At 58.4% G+C, this 19190-nt stretch overlaps 1 protein-coding gene across 1 annotated transcript in view; it reads right to left on the bottom strand.

Annotated features, from left to right (window-relative positions):
• Positions 1-2627: 2627 nt before the first annotated feature.
• Positions 2628-19190, bottom strand: part of DENND3 (DENN domain containing 3) — a gene marked incomplete at its 5' end in the record, with an annotated part of 48835 nt that continues 32272 nt past the window's right edge. The window contains 10 exons of the mRNA XM_080802525.1: positions 2628-4202; positions 4396-4533; positions 4619-4737; positions 9298-9431; positions 10700-10854; positions 11780-11919; positions 13945-14052; positions 16632-16761; positions 17848-18018; positions 18771-19030. Of these exons, the coding sequence (XP_080658651.1) occupies positions 4002-4202; positions 4396-4533; positions 4619-4737; positions 9298-9431; positions 10700-10854; positions 11780-11919; positions 13945-14052; positions 16632-16761; positions 17848-18018; positions 18771-19030 (1556 nt within the window). The 3' untranslated portion in view covers positions 2628-4001. The remainder of the gene's footprint in view (positions 4203-4395; positions 4534-4618; positions 4738-9297; positions 9432-10699; positions 10855-11779; positions 11920-13944; positions 14053-16631; positions 16762-17847; positions 18019-18770; positions 19031-19190) is intronic.

A 19190-nucleotide genomic window follows, 5' to 3' on the forward strand; every position in this document is an offset into this window, starting at 1 on the left:
CTTTGCAATCCTGGGCCCAGCCCCACTCGGTCATGCTCTGTTATCCATTCAAAATGTTGCTGGATTCAACTGGCTAAGAGTTCGTTCAGGCATTTTGCATCTGTGTTGTGAGGGGAACCGATGTGTACTTCTATTTTCCTGTAAGATGATCTGTCGGATTTTAGGACAACATGGTGCTGGTCTCCAGAATGGGTCAGGAGGTGATCCCTGTCGTTCAGACGGACTTCTGTGGGATTCTAGGACTCCCTGCTTAAGAGCGCGCTAGAATTTACCGTGACACCCACAGGGCCCGGGATTTCCTGGGAAGGTTTTTAACTAAAGTCAATTTCCTTAATAGATGTAGAAGTATTAAGATTATCTATTTCTTCTTGTATAATTTGTACATTTCACCAAATTTATTGCCATAAAGCTGTTCCCTTACTGCTTTGATGTCTAGAAGATGTCGGCCCGTCTCTCGTTCATGATAGTGGTTATGTGTGTCTGCTCCTTTTCTCTTGATTGGTTTTATGAGATTTTACCAATTACTTTACAGAACCAACTTTTGGCTTTGTCGATTGCTTTCCATTTCATTGATTTTGGTCTTATCTTTGTTATTTCCCTCCTTTGCATATTTGGGATTAAATATGCTTTTATTTTTTTTCTATGTTTTCATGATGGAAGTTTAATTTTAAACCTTTCTTCTGATAGAGGCACTTAAAGCAATAACTTTTCCTGTAAGCACTGTTTCAACTGCATCCCACAAATTTTGTATTATTTTGATTTCCTGTGTGATATCTTTATTTGACCTTTAGGTTATTTGGTAGTAATGTTTAATTTCCAACGTGATTTTAATTTGGAGATTTTGAGGGGATTGCTGCTGTTGATTCCTAATTTAAGTTTGGGCTGAGAACACGTCCCATAAGATTTAAACCTTTGCACTTCATGGTCCAGCATATGATCTAGCTTGAGGAACACTCTGTTCGCTTGAAAAGAAGGGGGATTCTGCGGTGTGGAGTGTAGCGTTCTGTAATGTCAGGTCGCACTGGCAGACGGTGACGAATTTTGTGTCGTCACTGAGTTTTCGTTGGCCGGTTCTCCCACTTACCGAGAGGAGGGTGTGAAAATCTCCCGACTCCTAGTGTGCATTTTTCTGTTCTGTCCTATCGTTCTACCATGTTCACCTCCTGCGTGTTATGCACAGGATTATTATTTCTCGGGAGTTAGTAACCGTCTCAAGGAACTGAACTGCGTTTTTCACATTACGCACACTTCAGCAGGAGGCTGTTTTGTCTTGATGGGACCAGCGGTACCGCGACGGTGCTGATTGTCTGCCTGGTGTGCTTGTTCCGGCTCTCCCCGCTCTCGCCCCCCACCCCACCCCAGCCCCAGCGTCAGTGTATTTGAGGTGCGTCTCTTGCAGATGACGAGTGTGTTGGTCTGTGTCTTCTCTTCTTCTAATGACACCTGTCGCTGCCGTTAGGGCCTGCCCTAACCCAGGATGACCTCATCTAGAGATCTCCAGGGCCACACCCACAGGACATGGGGTCAGGACATGGACTGGCCTTTCCAGGCCACTGCAGCTGCTATCACGTGCTTATGAACTCATTCTGAGCATTTTCACAAGTGCCCGGTAAAGCAGCCTGGCTGGAGTGTTCTCCGGGCTGGTCCTGGGCCCAGCAGGGGAGCGCCCTCATTTGTCGCCACGCCAGCCCAGGAATTCCAGGACTAGGCCAGGACTAGGGCCCCGAGCCCCCTCTCTGTTCCGAGGCACAGAAACCCAGAGCTCTGGGGTCTTGTGGGCTCCAGGCCACGATGTACCCCCACGATTAGTAGCACAAGTGAGAAACGAGCTCCCGAGCGTCTGAGCCTGAGCCCCCGGGGACCCCACGGCTTCCAGACGCTTCCAGGCAGCAGACACAGCGGGGCAGCTCTGCCCAGCTCTCCGGCCAAGCCCTCCCCAGCCCTGCAGGGAAAGCACCTCATCTTCCCAAGGAACCTTCTAGAAACGGACGGAAGTCAGTCATACGCTTTTAACTCAGATGTTACGCTCACATCCGATTCCAAGGTTGTCACTGAGAGTGGCCAACGCGTTCGCATCTTCAGAGAGCGGCTCCTGACGACCGGGCCGAGGGATCTGTGCAGCATCAGCGGCAGCGGGGCAAGGCTGCCGCTGGCGCCGCAGCCCAGGGCCGCACCCCGAAGCCAGCTTTCTCTTCTCTTGTTCGAGATACGGCTGGAGCACTGAAATCCTAGTAGACTAGCTTCCCCTTCAAGATAAACGCTTTTTTTTTGGTACCAACTTAATTCCGGTTCCTGGAGCCAAGGCGGGGAAGGCATCTAACGGATGCCAGCTCCCCTGAAGCTCCCCGCGACAAGGCGTTCGTCACGGACGGTCCCCCGAGCACAGAGGAGACACCGAAGGCAGAAACTGACCTTTCACCTTAACAGCCCCACTGGCCCCTCTGTCACTTGTCATGGAAGATCTTGGAAATTATCACCCAGAGTAAAGGGAACGAAAAGTTGGCATTAAAGTAACTGGAAGTGCGCTTTGTATGAATCCAGTGCAAACCCCAAACGGCCCCAGCTTACTTTATAGCTCTCGCCCACCAGCCAGTGTGGGGAAAGTGAGGGTCTCGGACATCAGCATTTAATAAACAAAGGAATTTATTATCGACAAGGTAAAAATACCTGGTTACATGTGGATTGACATTCAATAATTTATGAGTGTTTCTGACCAGATTTGACTGTAATTTTTCATGTGTTTACAAAAGCAGAATTCAACCCTGTGTCCTTTGCTACGGCCGAGTCTCCCTTCCAGAAGTCAGGAACACCCCTTCTTCGTGAGCACAGTCACAGGGGCGTGAGGCCGCCTGGCTGTTCTCTGCGCCACATTCCCAGAACACCCCAAAATCTGGGTCCGTGATCTGGACCATGCAAAGCACGTAAGTTCTGCGGAGCAAGGCCTGGTCTAGGCTTTCATCTGGAGGCTCCGGACACTCTGAGCTCAGCCCCATCCCGGGGGCTGGCGAACACCCTCTGACCTTTCAGGGTCAGCATGGCCTCTGAGTCCGACAAGCCCAGGGCAGAGGGTCCAGCGGACCCATCTGCGGCTGAGCTCATGGTGGGCCCATCGGAGGCAGGGACAGACCCTCACTCGGTGCTGTCAGGGAGATGCTCCCTCCTGGACACTGGGGGGGGGACATCTCAGTATTATAGTAAAAATGTGTAAGAGGTCTTTTTTTGCAAATACTTATTTATAGCTAATAAGATCATTTCAGATAAATAACGGACCATCTACGGCAACAGACGAGATGCAGAAATATATGTAACTGAGTGGCAGCAACGTCACTAGAAAATTCGATCATGGATGCTCTTTTAGGTGGAACTCCTCACCGGTGATCTTTGGTAGCACAGTCTCTCTAGGTCTCTTCATTATAAAGACTGGACATTAGTTAAACACAGAGCTTGCCTCAGCCCAGCCTGGCCACACACCCTGAGCCCGGTGCCTTCCCCTCCCTGTGCCGTCCCGGGTCACCTGCTCTGAGCGGGCCCAGCAAGGGCAGCCACCAATCTCTTCAGCCACAAAGTTGTCATTTAAAAAGCACCTCCTCTCACGCACCTGGCTGGAAATAAGCGGTCAGCCGAAGGCTGTAGGTCCCCTGCCCGTTGATGCTCACTAGACACTTGTTGAATGAACGAAGCAGAGGAAACGCACACCAGAGACTTGAGGTCTGCCGGTCATACGTGATGGGGCTAAATCGCTTCCCTCCCGCTCTGGTGCTGGCCCCTAGTTCTGGAACTTTCTAGACAACACACAGGGTAACTTCACCGCAGAGCCTATTAGCAAGTTGATCCAGCTGCCTGCCGGAGAAGCACCCCAAGCTGGCTGTTGGAACCAGGAGAGCAGCACACTGCCCTCCTCCCCCACGGAGGGCCGGACTGGCTCCCCTCCCCCACCTTCCTGGGGGGGGGGGCGCCGGCAGGGGACGGGACACAGCGCTGCTCAGCGTGTTCACCCACGTTTACTCGACTTTCCAGATGGCGATCTTCCCTTCCCCCCTGCCCGACCCGCTCAGCACATATCTGTCCTCTGCCGAGCACAGGGTCTTCACCGTGTCCACGTGGGCCACCAGCTCCTTTTCCACCGTCTTCCTCTCGGCGTCGATCACGTAGATTTTCCCTTTGGACTTTCCCTGTGCCAGGCCTGTGCCACCTACCCAGATCTGCCAGGGAGAAACGGAGGGGGCGTCGGCCACACGCAGACTGTCCCGGGAAGGGAGACCCCTGGAGGTGTGCTTTACCCAGTGCACCCCCGAATCCGAGTCCTTCCTGGACAGGCCGCGAGGGGACACGGCCAGGGCAAGAGCTGGGGCCCGGGGCTGGGGGGGCGGGGGGGGGCGTGGCTCCCCGCCTTACCTGCTGCTTCACCCTGATCATGCAGCTGACCTCGGAGCAGTCCTGGAGGCGAACCGCCTGGGGGCGCTGGGTCAGGTCCTTCAGGCTCCAAGTGTAGATGCTGTCGAGGCCGGCACAGGCCGCCCAGAGCTGCTCCTGCTGAAAGACAAGTCACGCTGTGGCCGCCGGTGGCCCTCCGCTCCGGGGAGCCCGCCCGGACGGACGCTGCGGCCGGGACAGATACCTCAGGGAGGAGCTGGAAGCTGAGGAAGGACGTGCTGATGTCCCTGAAGTTCTCGCTGATCTTCAGTTCTTGACAAAGGAGTCCGCTGGACGTCATGGCCACGATGCTGTTCCCTGTGCCTGCAGAAGGAAGGGGAGCGTGAGGCCTGGGCGCGCACCCGGGGCCCAGGGATGAAGCCGCTCGAAATGTCACCCTGGGCAACTGGCAGGTGCCAGCATCGGCCGAGCGCTCCCAGCAGCCCTGGGGGCCGTCTCCCTGCCGTGAGCGATGGGGAGCCCGCCGCCCGCCGCGCCTTCCGAGGCCCCGCAGACCCCGTGGGATCACGTGAGCGTTGGGAACCCTTCCCGCCCCAGTCACTGTGGTTCTCCTGTCCCCCCAAGCCCCAGTCAGTCCTTCCCCCGTCACGGATGAGAATTCAAAGTGACGATGCCACATGTCACCAAGTGCATCGTCATCTGTGACTCGGAGAATGTCTGTGACCCGAAAGCCGCTGCAGCTCGACGGCCTTGGGTGGCTGGGCAGCCCGAGACTTGTCCTGCTGGGACGGCGCACTGTGCCTCTGACCCCAGCACTGAGGCCGCTGCACCAGCACCCAGACATGGGGACAGGCAGGTGCAGCCTCGGGGGTTGCCCCAGGTGGATGCAGAGGGAGGGGGAGCCCGCAGGCGGCCGTAGGTCCCCTCGGACACCCCTGGCCATGGTCGCCCCAAAGACTTGGAAACTCAGCGGGGTTCTCAGTCATGGAAAGTGAGAGCTGCCCTCACCCTCTCCTTCCTGCTTCGACGCTCGGGTCAGGGTGGTCTCCCCCAAGCAAAACCTGGTCCTGCAGATGGCCTAGTGGCCAGCTACGCCGTTAGCCACTCGGACCAACTGGCGAGGCCCCTGTGATGCTGCGGCTGGGCCGGAACCCCGGGCCCGCCCCATGGAAGGCACTTCTGGCCCCCAGGGCCCCTGTCGGTGCACTGGACACAGAGCCCAAGAAGGGGCCCGGGATAGGATGCGGCTCAAGAGGGGCTGAGCGGGGCAGCGACAGAGGAGGCTCCCGTCCCCGGCACGCAGCACTCCGGCCTCTTGTGTCCCGCGGCCGCTGGCGAGCTCCATCGCGGGGAGGGCCGTACCCCAGCTCACTTTGCAAATGAAGACAGAGACTCCAGAGGCCGTGGCCTGAACCACGGGGGGTGGGAACGGGTCTGCTTCGCCCTCAGACACAGGGAGCCCAAGCAAGGGCAGCCGGCCACACAGCCCTCGGGGAGGACGCGGACATCTGAGGTGGCCTTGCTGGGCTAGAGAGGACGGCTGCAGCCCCTCAGGCTCACCTCACCAAACGCCTGGGGAGGAGCGGGCCGCACCGCCTGGCCGGCCCTCCCTGTCAGGTCTGCCTCCGAACACACCGAGGTCCAACCTGCTCCCAGGTCCGACCTGCTCCCAGCATCTGCACTGGTGATGTCTGATGAGGGACCGAGGCTTGCACTTGGCAGACACTTACAACACTTGTCAGGCGTGCGCTCCCTGCGGCCTGAAGAAAGCCCACTCTTCTCCTTGTTAAAGGGAAACTCCTGACTCTATTAACTTGGAAGATAACAGCGATTCTGTCCTCTGTTCACTCCCTCACTGTCCCTGACACCACCCTTTTATTTAGCACAGTCAGATCAGCTGTGGTAGTCCAGAATGCAGCCGGGGCGCGTGTGCACACACGCACACACATGCACACGCACACACGTGCACGCACTCTGGAGATCAAGCCTGAGACATACGTCCTTGAATGGAGAAGTAAACTCCTACCCTGTACCCAGACCCAGGCTCTCCTTGCCGGTGCTTCCCAGTTCTCCACGGGACCCCGAGGAAGAAGTGTTCTCACGCTATGTCACGGTTCACCTTGCTCAAGGGTCTGGTTCGGGGCTGCCAATGTGGCTGGGAAAAGAATGTGGCCTCCCAAAATGAGGGAGCCCAAAAATGTATGTATAGATTCTCAAATCCGTGGCCGACTCCTAAACTGTGTATAAACAGAGAAGGCAGAAGCAGAACAGCTCAGAGTTGGAGGTCATCCAGCTAGGAAGGCTGCGTACATACCGCAGGCATCCCCTTGCGACCCGAAAAGAGCCACGCTTACAAAAGTGAAGACTACACGCGAGAACGTGTGTCACGTGCTCCAGGACTAAGCTCAAAAGTGAAATGTGTTTACCCCAGAAAACCGGAACACCAAGCCTCTGCAGGATTAGGACTGGCCAGTAAGTGATTCAGTGACCTGCCGGAACAAAGCCTAATGGTCTCGAAAGAAGGCTGTAATCCAGTCTCCTAGATGTGTCCACAACAGGATACGACAAGAACTCCTGCACACGTGACACACGAGGACATGAATGCAGCAGAAGAAACAGTGCACGGAAGCAGACCCACAGATGACCCAGGCTCTGGCAGAAAACAACCTCGATCAATAATTACAAATAAATTTAAAAACTCACAGGAAGATAGAGGATGGGTGGACATAAAGACTTTAGAAGAGAAATGGAAATTTTTCGGGCTGAAATGAAAATTTGCTGGATAGGTCCAGCAGCAGACAGGACACTGATGATGAAAGGTTCAGGTCTTAACCAAGCTAAACACAGAAAAGGAAAGAAAGAATTACAGCTGTGCGGAGGCCTGTGCTACATGATCAAGTAGCCTACTATATTAGAACATTATTGTCTGTGTCTACATCACACTCTGATTCTAGAATACGTATGTGTGTATATGTTCACAGACACACATACATACACACACAACGAAAATCCCAGAAGACACGGAGAAAGAATAGACAAAAATTCTAGAAGGGAACAGTTAAAAGTCTCCCCCGCTCATGAAAGTAGACCACAAGTGAGACAGACGTGAAGACCTTCACACCTGAGCACGCTACAGCCTGACGCATGAAGAGCAAAGACAGCCCCTCGTGCAGCCCCAGAACCCAGACACGACGTCGGCCGAATCTCAGGAATGAGGGCAGACTTCTCGTCAGGAACACACAAACCTACATGACAACGGAAAGAGATTTCTAAACCGTGGGGGGATCCAGTCCGTCAGCCTGGAATTTGCTTACAGCAGACTCAGGTCATAAGAAATTCTAAGGGAGATGCTTAATGCTAAGGGAAGCGATGCCTGATGGAAACCGCGAACGGACCTCTCCAGAAGCGGTTAAATGTATGGGCAAAAATCAGTACTTATGCAAAAATTTTGAAAATATTTTTGGAGGTTTATCACAAAAAAAAGATACTGCTTTTAAAAACAGTAGCCAAAGGGGCAGGAAGAGGTCATTGGAATTGTCGATGCGGCCGGGAGCTCCCTACGTTCCGCGTTCAGGCTGCCGATCGCAATCCTTTGAGCAACCACGAGAAAGTGAAACCAAAAAATCGAGAGCTAAGATGACGCTAAAATAAATTAAATATAAAAAATTCTCCTTTCCTGCCTTCTTTTAGACGGAGTAACGATAGCGAAGGAGGAAGGTGGGAAAGGGAGGGGTGCGGGGGACGGCGGGCTCCCGCGTGAGCTGTCGGCACGGAGTGAGCAGACTGGCACACGCGCACACACACAGGGCACATGCGCACCGGCACACGGCTGGGAGGGGACTGCGGCCACCGGGGGAGGCTGCCGCCACACACAGCCACGAGGGCGTCGATGGTAAAAGCCAGCGGGTTTGGTGAAGATGCCAGCGACCCAGAACCCTCCTACGCGGCTGGCGGGAGCGCCACGCGGGGCAGCAGCTTTGAAGGAGAGTCTGACGGCGTCTCCAAGGGGTAAACACGGGGTAACTCCCGGATGCCGTCGCGGGATAATAGCACAACCACATCGACCTCCCCAAGAGGAGCGAGCTGTAGCCAAACATCGCAGGTGGCCCTGAGCACACGAGACTCGCGAACCGCGCAGCCACGGCGTCCGTGCAGGGAAGGCCCGGGACAGGTGACACGGCGGCAGAATCCACAGCGGGTGCCCTGTGGGCAGGCGCTGCCTGGAACACGGCACAGGGGAGCCTCCCGCGGCGGTGGAAAGGCCTGGGCTGCTGGGTAGTTCTGTGGTGTGTGCTTTGGTCCACAACCAACAAACGACGAGGTCGTGCCTTTTACCTCATGTAAAACAGGTTTCGAGTCCAGAAAGCTGCGCTCGTGACCATGGCCCTGGCATCTGGCACAGCCAGGGAAGGCTTGGCAGTGCAGACGGCATCTGGGCTCTGGGATGCTCAGAGATGCAGGACCCGCGTCTCCAGCCCCAGCCTCTGCTCGTCCCCGTCACACCCCGGGCGGGGTGCCCAGCCCAGCTCCACAGACACTCTCGGGGTCTGGGTGGAGGTGCGCCCGGCAGGGGGGACGTGGGCCACGCACAGAGGGACGGGGCCGCGGAGCGCTCCTGGAAGGAGCAGTGATGATTCCTGGGGCGTGAGCTGCATTCACGCCCCAAGCCAGGCTCAGCGAGAGCAGAGGTGAGCAGGAGGGAGAGGCAGCAGGTGGAAGGAGGCCGGCGTCCCGGTCGCCGTGGAGGAGGCCCGAGAAGCCGCCAACGCAGGAGGGGAGCAGGGAGCCAGCGAGCACAGAGCAGTCCGAGCTGGAAGGTGGGAAGGCGCACAGCAAAGGAAATCGGCCGCGAGCTCGCGTTCCGTCTCCTCTTCCTGGAGCGGGGCTCCGGCGCCCGGGGACGGCAGGGGCCCGAGGACTTACAGCACCAGAGGCAGCCGTCATGCAGGCTGATGGACGAGAGCCTGCCGCCGGGCAGCTGGAACCTGTCGGTCACCCGCAGGGTGCTCGCATTCCATGCCAGGATGGTCCCGTCCGTGCTGCTTGAGTACACCTTGCTGGTGGCGTGAACACAACGTAAGTTCGGGGGCAACACGCCCAGAGCCCAGAGTCCCCGTCCCGCCCCAGCAAACGCTGCCCGCTGGACAGAACAAGCAGTTACGACGGGACCCACGCAGCAGGCACGGGTGGCCTCCTGAGGGTGCCTCTCGTCGCCCCGCAGTGTCTGCTGCCCGCTCTGCAGAACCGTGACACGACCACGGAGTCAAGTATAGCCCCTGACGCGGGGCACCAGCCGGTGCGAGGCGCGGCCCCTTCACCTCCCAAGAGTGATTAATCTTCAGCTCAGTTCCTTATGTTCTGAGCGGGGCCCCACTGAGGACAGATGGTGCCCCTAAAACTCAGGGGACAAGGCATGGAGGAGAGCAGCCGAGCTGGGGGTGCCTGTGCCCCGTGACCTTGCTCCCGGAGCCTCCGCCTCCTTCTAGAGGGAAATGGGACCCCTCCTCATTCTCCAGTCTCCCTGGGGCACCTGCTGTGTGCCAGGCCCAGTTCTAAGCACGGGACCCACAGCAAAGACAGAACAGACGGGTGCCAGCCTCCGAGCAGACGTGCGGAATACGGTGAGGACAGCGAATGAAGCAAATACACCTTACAGACTGCACTGTATCCCCAAAAAGACAGGCGGGAGTCCTAACCCTCAGGACGTCAGAGTGCGGCCGTCCTTGGACACGGGGCCCTTAGGGAGGCATTCGAGTCAAAGCTAACAGTGGGGCCCGAATCCCGCGTGACTGGCGTCCTTACAGGGGAAACTGGGACGCGGGCAGACAGAACCGGAGTGACGTGTGTGCAAGCGCGGGCTTCGGGCAGACGCCCAGGCACCAAGAACGGGCGAGCAGGGCCACGTGCCAGCCACGCTCACCCTGCAGGTGGCCCGCGGGAGCCACCCGCTCCCCCGTGCTCAGGACCAGAAACAAATGAGAACGTCACCCGACTTGGCTCGTGACGGACCTGCTTGCTTCGCTCTACGTGGCCGGCCCGGCCCCCGCAGGCAGTCGCCTGCCGTGACTGTGAGCCCCTCCGGCTCGGGGATCGCTGCCCACCCAGGAGCCCCAGGGCACCCCCCCATCCTCCCCCCGGCTCGGGGATCGCCGCCCACCCAGGAGCCCCAGGGCACACCCCCCCCAATCCTCCCCCCGGCTCGGGGATCGCCGCCCACCCAGGAGCCCCAGGGCACACCCCCCCCATCCTCCCCCCGGCTCGGGGATCGCCGCCCACGCAGGAGCCCCAGGGCACCCCCCTACACCCCCGCAGAGCCCGGCGGTACCTGGGCGTCCCGCTCTGCACAGCCAAGTCCGTGACGCCGGAGCGGTGGTCGGTGAGCTGCTTGTTGCAGGACATGCTGTGGACGTTGATGATGTAGATGACCGAGTCCTCGGAGCCGACCCACACCTGGTTCTGCTCCGCCATCACCATGCAGTTCTGACACAGGCCGGGGAGAGACCACCGTCGGCCATGCGGTCCCAGCCTCTGCCTCGCTGTCCCCCCACCCCGCACCTCTGCTCCGGGGCACACGGGGGCTGTTCCTGTGCACCCCGGTCATGTTCTGTCCACGGACCAGTGTATAAACTCGTTATGTAGTTTTTTCCCCAAGATTTTATTTATTTGACAGAGGGAGAGAAAGCAGCAGAGGGAGGAGAAGCAGACCTCCCGCGGAGCAGGGAGCCCGATGCGGGGCTCGATCCCAGGACCCCGGGAGCATGACCTGAGCTAAAGGCAGACACTTAACCCACTGAGCCACCCAGACGCCCCAGTTTTATTTAATTTGTGAGAACAAGAGCATGAGCTAGGGAGAGGGGCAGGCTGAGTCACCCAGACACCCCTAAAAATTGGTAGTTTTAATTTTACCAATAAATATTCCCATAAATTAGAAAAGGATGCTAGCTTACTAATTTCAGAATTAATCATTTGAAAAAGCCCTTTCTTGGGGTGCCTAGGAGGCTCAGTCGTTAAGTGTCTGCTTAACGTGAAACGTGCCCGCGAAGGCCCTGGTGCCTGCAGGCGCCCCACTCTGCAGCACGGGATAAGACCTGGTTTCCAACCCCACAGACGTGAAACCACTGCACGTGTCTGCTTGGGATAGGGGACGCAGATACGAGACAGGACCCTGCGTCCACGTCACTGACATCCACGCTCGGGTTCCAGGCTGGGGGGCGGCTGAGCCACCGTCTGCTCAAGCACGGACATTAACAGGCTAGAACCGGTGTACGGCTAGTGCCACCGAACGGGCCAATGCTGTCGGGTAAGGTGCACCCCACCACTGCGGACAGGTGGACGCGTCCGTCCTTCCGGAACGCACGGCCCGACCCAGGCGGCCGCCTCGTCGGAGGGCACGGCGCTCACTCACCACCTTGGAATTGCCCGCTTTAAAGCAATGCTGGCGGACCGTCCAGGAGGAGGCGTCAAACACGGTCACTTTGCCCTCGCTCAGAGCGCACCACAGCTTGGGGTGGGCGTCCTCCACTTTCTCTGCTGGGTCCAGATGCCCTGAGGGAGGAAGCAACCCAAACACGTCTTTAACGGAAGCCGGTGACGTCATTCCTTGGGTGCCGCCTGGGGCCCTGCGCGTGCCAGGCCCCGTGCCCACGGGGGACACGCCGACTGACCAGAGAACGACACGGACGGCGGGCAGGGCCCCCGGCCAGGGCGGCTTCCCCGAGCCGGGGTCTGGAGGATGAGCGGGCGGTCACCGAAGACCAGCAGCCCGAGCGGGGGACCAGGAGCAGGTGTGCGCCGGGGACGAAGGCCGGAGGGCGGGCGGCAGGCGAGCCGGGGCGGGAGCCGTCGTGCGGCCCCAGTGCGCGCCTCCACCCGCACCTGCTGCGCACACGTCCCCTGGCTACAAGTCCTCACAGACACCGCATCTCGGCCTTTCGAACGGTGTGAAGATTCTGGGTTTGGGGCCGTGACTGGTCTGCACTCCCCTGACGGCACAAACGGCCGACGGCTTTCATCGCCGCGTGGAGGGTGTCTTCTGGGGCGGGCGTTCCGCTCGCTTGCCTCTGAGCTGGGCGGTGCTCCTCTCGGTGACTTGAGCCCGCTGTTGGCTCTGCTGTGTTACCAACATCCTATCCAAATCTGGACGACCCTGTTCACTCCCTTCAAAATGTCCCCTTTTTTTTTTTTTTTTTTTTTAAGATTTTACTAGAGAGCGAGTGAGCGAGGAGCACAAGCCAGGGGAGGAGCAGAGGGAGACGCAGACTCTGCGGAGCGGGGAGCCCGATGCGGGACTCGATCCCAGGACCCTGAGATCATGACCGGAGCCGAAGGCAGACGCTTCACCAACTGAGCCCCCAGGTGCCCAGAAAGTGTCTTTTTAAAGTCCATCACCTTCACAGTCAAATCCACCAGTCTCTTCCTGGCTAGCACTTCCGCACGGTTTCCTTCTCTACCCCAAGGTCAAGATCATGCCCCTCTGTGTTGACTTCGAGAAGCTTGCCTGCCTCACTCGTTTACACTCATCAGTGCCTCTCCACGTTCCTTCCCGTGCGCTGGGAACTGACTGCATGATCTGAGGTGCCGCCAAGGGATGCACGATGTCCCAGCATCATTTATGGTGACGACTGTCTTTCCCTCAAACCTCTGCTCGGTCATATCACCTCTGGCACTGATCAAGGAAGCATAAATGTGTCGATCTCTCTGGGGTATTCATCCCACAGCCTCCGGGCCCCCTTGGGGAGATGCGGCCCCACACAGTCAGCCCAACCAGGGACTGGGACGCTTTGAGGCTGGGCGGCGGTGCCGGAGAGCTGGCTCCGAAACGCTCAGGCAGCACTGGAGTCCGGAGCCACCACTAACGGCTTTACCGGGCTCCCCTTCTCAGCAGGTCCCGACTGGGCTTGTCCCTCTCGCCCCTCGGCGCTGGCCAAAGCCCCGCTCAGGTCCTCGCTCCTCAGAGACTGGCAGACACTCCACGGGACAAGGGCTCCACCACTCTTCACGGTGGCCCTTCTGGGCGCTCTCAGAGTCACCCAGCCTGTCGTGACGGGAGGCCCGGAGTCCAGTCGGTGTTCATGTACAGGAAACTGACAAAGTCTAAAAATACTCATTTATCCAGATCAGCCGGTGCTCGTGTGCTCGCCCGCATGCCCGCAGCTCGAGGCGAGATCCCGGGGCAGGCGTCGGGACGGCAGGCCCAGATCAAGCGCCCCCGGAGGAAAGGGTGTGAGGGCGAGCGCTGTCCCAACGGCAGAGCGCCGTGCGGCGTGAGGGACCGCTGGGCAGGGCAGAGTCTCCATGGGGTGCCCCCCCGACTCCAGATCAGTCCCCGTGGGCCCCCAGCTGCCACCTCCCTGACGCGGTGGGGGGTTTCTACTTGTTCAGGTGAGCCGGGCAGCCGCTCGTGGACCCGACCTCGTGAAGACCAGAGCCGGGGGAGCCCGCGGAGACCCCGGGTCCCCACGGACCCTACGTCATGTCCTGTCCCCCTTCGCGTCAGGGCTGACCTCGGACACGAACCCAAGGTCCCCGGAGTGCTGAGAAGGGCAGCCGGAAGCAAGCGGCTCTGCTCACCTGGGGTGTACAACAAGACGTCCACGGCGTGGGGCAAAGTCTCTCCCGCCGAAGGATTTATCTTGTGCTTCAGGGTCTCCGAGGTCGTCTTTGGAACTGCCGTGGGCACTGAAACGCAAGTGCTCTGTTAGCGTCCCGTTCTCCGGGAAACTCTCTGCTCTCTCCAGGAGCTTCCAACACTTGGCCCCAGACCAGAGAGTAAAGCATCCCCGTCCCGGGCCCCTCCCGCCCCGCTCCGAGTGCGGACCACGGGCAAGACGGGGACGCCGCTCACATCCCAGCTGGGAAGCAGTGTGACCTCTGTCTGCACTTGGCCATTGCTGATTACCCACTAAAGACAAGACCTCAGCTGTTTCCCAGTGACGGAACCGAGACAACTAGCCCGAAAGCTGTCTCTCAGCCTGGCCATGGCTGTGGCGGCTGTGGGGACGGACCCGGGCACTGCGGGAAAGCCAGCAGCAGCCTGGGCGCCCCAGTGGATGCCACGAGCCCCCCACACAACCACAGATGTCTCCAGCCTCCCCCAGTGCCTCCCCACCGGGTTGGGTGCAGCATTTCATAAGTTTAACTTTAAGACCTTCCATCCTGAGCGGACCCCAGGCTGCCGGGCTTCCTGCCTCTATCCTGTCAAGCTTTGCTCACCCAAGAGCAGTTCTTGCGGGTGACGAGGGGTCAGGGACACTGAGCCGAGACTACCCGCCTTGACCACACGGAGCCGGGTGGACAATTAGAGCGAGCCGGCAGGCGCTGGTGGCCACCAAGGTGACGGTGTGCCTCGTCTGTAAAGGAGTCAGAAGGCTTTGGCAGAGAACTGAGATAAAGAGCTGAACTGGAGTGTTTGATTTTGTTCCTAATGAAAAAAATAACAACCGCTGGGATGCCTGGGTGGCTCAGTGGGTTAAAGCCTCTGCCTTTGGTTCAGGTCATGATCCCAGGGTCCTGGGATCGAGCCCCGCATCGGGCTCTCTGCTCAGCGGGGAGCCTGCTTCCCCCTCTCTCTCTGCCTGCCTCTCTGCCTCCTTGTGATCTCTGTCAAATAAATAAAATTTTAAAAAATAAAAAAATAACAAGCTGCGAATGTCTGGTTCTAAGACTGTTGACAAGAGCCCCTCCCAGTCCCTTCTGCTGGGGTTGCGGTGACCAGAGCATCCTACCTGCTCCCAGAAAAGGGGGTTCTGGGATGGGGGGTTCCAGGACAGTGAGGGGAGGGTCTGCGATACAGGATGGGGGATTCTGGGACCGGGCAGCATCAGCAATCCCACAGACGGCGACAGACGTGGCAAAGGGCGACATGCACCAAAGCAAATCAACACTTAACTGAGATGTGCTTTTTCTGAATCTAGAATAACATTTTAGAAGCCAGCGTCCCAGCCGTGTGCTCAGGAGCCATGACAACATGCGCAAACAGAACCCACCTGCATGTTTGCCCAGCATTATTTGCAACAAACAACCCACACAGTCAGCTGACGGTGAGCCGAGGGGTCCACCCGCACAGCGGCACTTAGCCCCAGGACGGAGTGACACGGGACACCTGCTCCAGGACGGGCTCTGAAAGCAGCTTAAGGAAAGAAGCCCCTCTCAGAAGGACACATGCTAGAGGAGGTGCATACGCGAAACGCCCAGAACAGGCAAATCCAGAGAGAGAGAGAGTGGCTCAGTGGTTGCTTGGGGGCTGTGTGGCTCCTACGTGGTACAGGGTCTCTTTCTGGGGCGATGAAGATGTCCTAAAGTTCCCTCCACTGATGCCGCACACGCCCACGAGTGCGCTAGAACCATGAAGCTGTGCACCCTCCCCGAGTACAGCGTGCAAATTCCGTCTCAGCAAAGCTGTGATTTAAGAAAACAGCGCATACAAACAGGACTAGAGATGGTCTAAAGACGTCCCTCCATGGTTCGCCTGTTTCATGAACTTGATGTTGTTGGACCTAACACAGGGTGGCCATGGCTCGGAATGATGGTAACAGGTAAGCAGTCCTCTCTGTGCTCTCCTTTATGCAGATCACAGGACTGCAAGCTTTTAGATCATTTAAAAATTGAAACACAACAGAAGTAGCTAAAATGATGCATAAAGATGTCCCTACCCATTTGCTATTTCCTAGACTTAAAAATCCACCCCCGACAAATTAAAACAGCCCACCGTGACCTGTGTCTGTATGGCTTCCAGAATGTGAGAGCCAGGTTCAGTGTGCACGCAGGTGATCAGAGAACTCCTAACGGGGGAAACTGACCACATCCAGGGGAAGAAAAGACCCGTCCACCCGGGGGCCTCCGCTCGGGCTCCAGTCGATACCACCGACCACACACACGGCTCTCCGGGGGGCGCACTCGTGACACACAGCGACCTCGCCAGGGACTCCGCGAGCCACTCAGCAGCCATCCACCGATCCCCACCGCACATGACCAGCTGCCCGAGAGCTGTTGCTGGCAACTAAGAGCCCCAGCAAACAGCACCCAGCGTGTGTGGAACATCACTCAGAGCTCAAGGGGGAAGCCCCTCCGTGGGTCCTGGTAGGCGCAGAGCACCCTGGGAAGAGGAGAGAAGGACGCGTGCGGCACAAAAATACACATGTTAAAGTGTAAAAAGGAAAAAAGTGAGACATTCAGGATCGGTTCTAACGTCAGCCAGATAAAACTACGGAAGGCACAGTTGGGACACCACGGCTCTGTCACACACAAGCTTTGCTTACTTTCGTTCTTCATCCTGTCGAAGTAAGACAGCTTGGAGGCAGCGTAGATGGCACCGGGCGACGGCAGCGTGCCCACCACAGCGTCCATCAGCAAGACGTGCGTCAGCGCCTGCTGGATGTACTGGGGGTCCTGCAGGAGAGAGGCGCTCGTTTCAATGCAGTCAGCAAAATGCCTGCCAGGCCTGGTGACATTACAGCCACCACCACCTTCGAAAAAGCACGTTTGTCCAGGCCGCTCGGACGGTGGATGTGAGGAGCCGATGTCATGGGACTGCTTTTGTCCGTCCAAGTTAAGACAAACCCCGGTCGTTTATAGCCGGGGTCGGCCCATGTGTTCTGCAGCTACGTGGGCTCGTGGGCCTTGGGATTTCTTGTGGCAACCGCTCGGCTCTGTGGCTGGGGCTCGAACAGCCAGAGACGGTCCGTGGCCCGCAGGCTCTAGCTGGACTGTACCAGTTTGTGTGAAATAAAGCAGCGGGCATAAGAGCAGATGGCTGGTCTGAAAGTCATGGAACATTCCAAACCCGGCAAGGCCCTGGGCCCCCTCCCCACTCCAGACAAAACGATACCCTCCGTAGCCGTGGTCTGGGCCCCGGTGACTCCCTCACGAAGGCCAGTGCTCCCACCGTGGGCGTATCTGTGCTTTCTAATGTTTGCCCCTGGAGCGGTAGCTGCCTCCCCCACCTTCCCCCTGATGACCGGGGGCCATGCACCCCTCTGCGGCCCCTGACCTGCCCCCCGTGTGAGTTCCCATCCACACTCCGCGCACGCGGCTGCGGCTGCTAGCAGGGTCTAGACAGCCAGACCCTCTGCCCCACCAGTGCCCCATCTGGGCCTCCGTACATGGGCCCTTCGTGCCTGCACCGTCCTCACTGTGTGTACTCAAAGCCACCAACGTGGCCCAAGCCACTGAAAACACACAGATCCCTGGGCTGTAAACGCAAGTCTAGCAGAGGATGTGCCCCGCCAGAACTCTAGTCCTGGGGGGCGGGGGAGGTGGAGGAGGAGGAGGCGACTGGAGCAGGGAGTGCCCGGAAGACCCAACTCAGACCTCGGAGTCTGGCCCCTGTTCCTCCAGTGTCCCCAGATGCCACTGGCCACGCACTGGGCCACGCAGTAGGGGGACCAGTGTAACCCGACGTGTCCTCACAGGGCCGCACCCGAGCCCCTGAGACGAGCCGGGGGTTGGGATGAGCAGGCGTGCGTGTCCCCAGACCTTGTGGTCGTCAGCCAGCTTCTTCCCGGCCCACATCTCCTTCACCATCAGGTGCCACAGGTCACACTCCGTCTTCAGATTAGCTTCAAACACTTCTTTCTTAGACACCGTTTTAATTTTTAAAGTGGGTATTCTCAGAAGCAGAAAAGCTACGGTGGTACTTCTCACTTCCTGTGCAGGTAGAAAAGAGAAGAAGCAGGTAGAGAGATGTCCCTGGTGGGAACTCGGGTCGGCTAGGGAAGGTGGCAGAGCGGCGGTCTAGAGATCCCCGCTGCCCTGTGCGCACGCACGCCCTGTGCGCACCTGCCTGGGCACTCGGCAGCGGCCACCCGAGCGGGAAGGCAGGCCCAGGACCGAGGGGGCAGAGCTGGGGCTGGCCGGGGCGCAGGGCAGGATGCCCCAGGCGGAGCCCGGTCCCGGGAGGGAGGAGAGGGACGGCCCCGGAGAGGGGCCTCTGTGTGACCCTGCTGTCAGACACCAGTCCCAGCGGACTGGACCCCCGCCCGTGTCTGAGAGTTCACGGGCTTTCCTGGCCGACCAAGGCCATGACCTATTGGCAAAGCCGCACAAAAGCTCTCGTCCGCGGGGTTCAAACGGGGTTCACTCACTCCTGCCTCCTGAAACGCTTCTCTTTCTTTGGAATTCCAGGAGGCAGTCTGCGCAAGCCAGTGTGGGGGGCTGGAGGACGGGACTTGGGGGGGCACCCACGGGCCACGTTCACCGTGGCTGCAGTACCTTCCTGCCTCTCCCGTCCCCAGCAGTATTCAGAGCTGGATTGACACATCCAACTCGCCTCTCGAAGATACACATAGGCTGAAGAGGAGGCCAGAACCGAGTGTTCTGGGTGGGGAAGACGATCACATCTACACTCGAAGGACCCCTCCCGGCAGCAAACAGCGCGGGCCGGCCGGCTGCACTCTTACCTCTATGTTCCTGAAGGTGGAAATCTCCACGTAGCCTGGTCTCCCTTCTGTCAGGAGGAACAGGCGCTTCTGGGTCATGGCGATCTTGCCCACGCCACGGTTCGTCTTGACGGAGCTCGACAGCTTGTACACACACTCGTTTTTGTCCAGGTGCTCCATCACCGACAGAGGCAGACTGACCTCCTGGGCCTCTGCTTCTGCCTCTTTCCAGCAGTTGTAGAAATCTTTGAATGTTTCTGGGTCAATCTGTTTCTGGTGTCCTTGGTTTGGTGGAGAAGACAGATTTCTTAGAGCTACACACACAGCCTGTGCGCGGCAGACGTCCGCCCCCGCCAAGACGTGGCGCGCTGTCCACACAGGCCAGCAAGGGGCGCCAGCACCTAGGTCTCCCCACCCCAGCTCCCCATGCCCAACGTGGGC

This window comes from Martes martes (assembly GCF_963455335.1).
Source record: "Martes martes genome assembly, chromosome: 4".
Lineage (NCBI taxonomy): Eukaryota > Metazoa > Chordata > Mammalia > Carnivora > Mustelidae > Martes > Martes martes.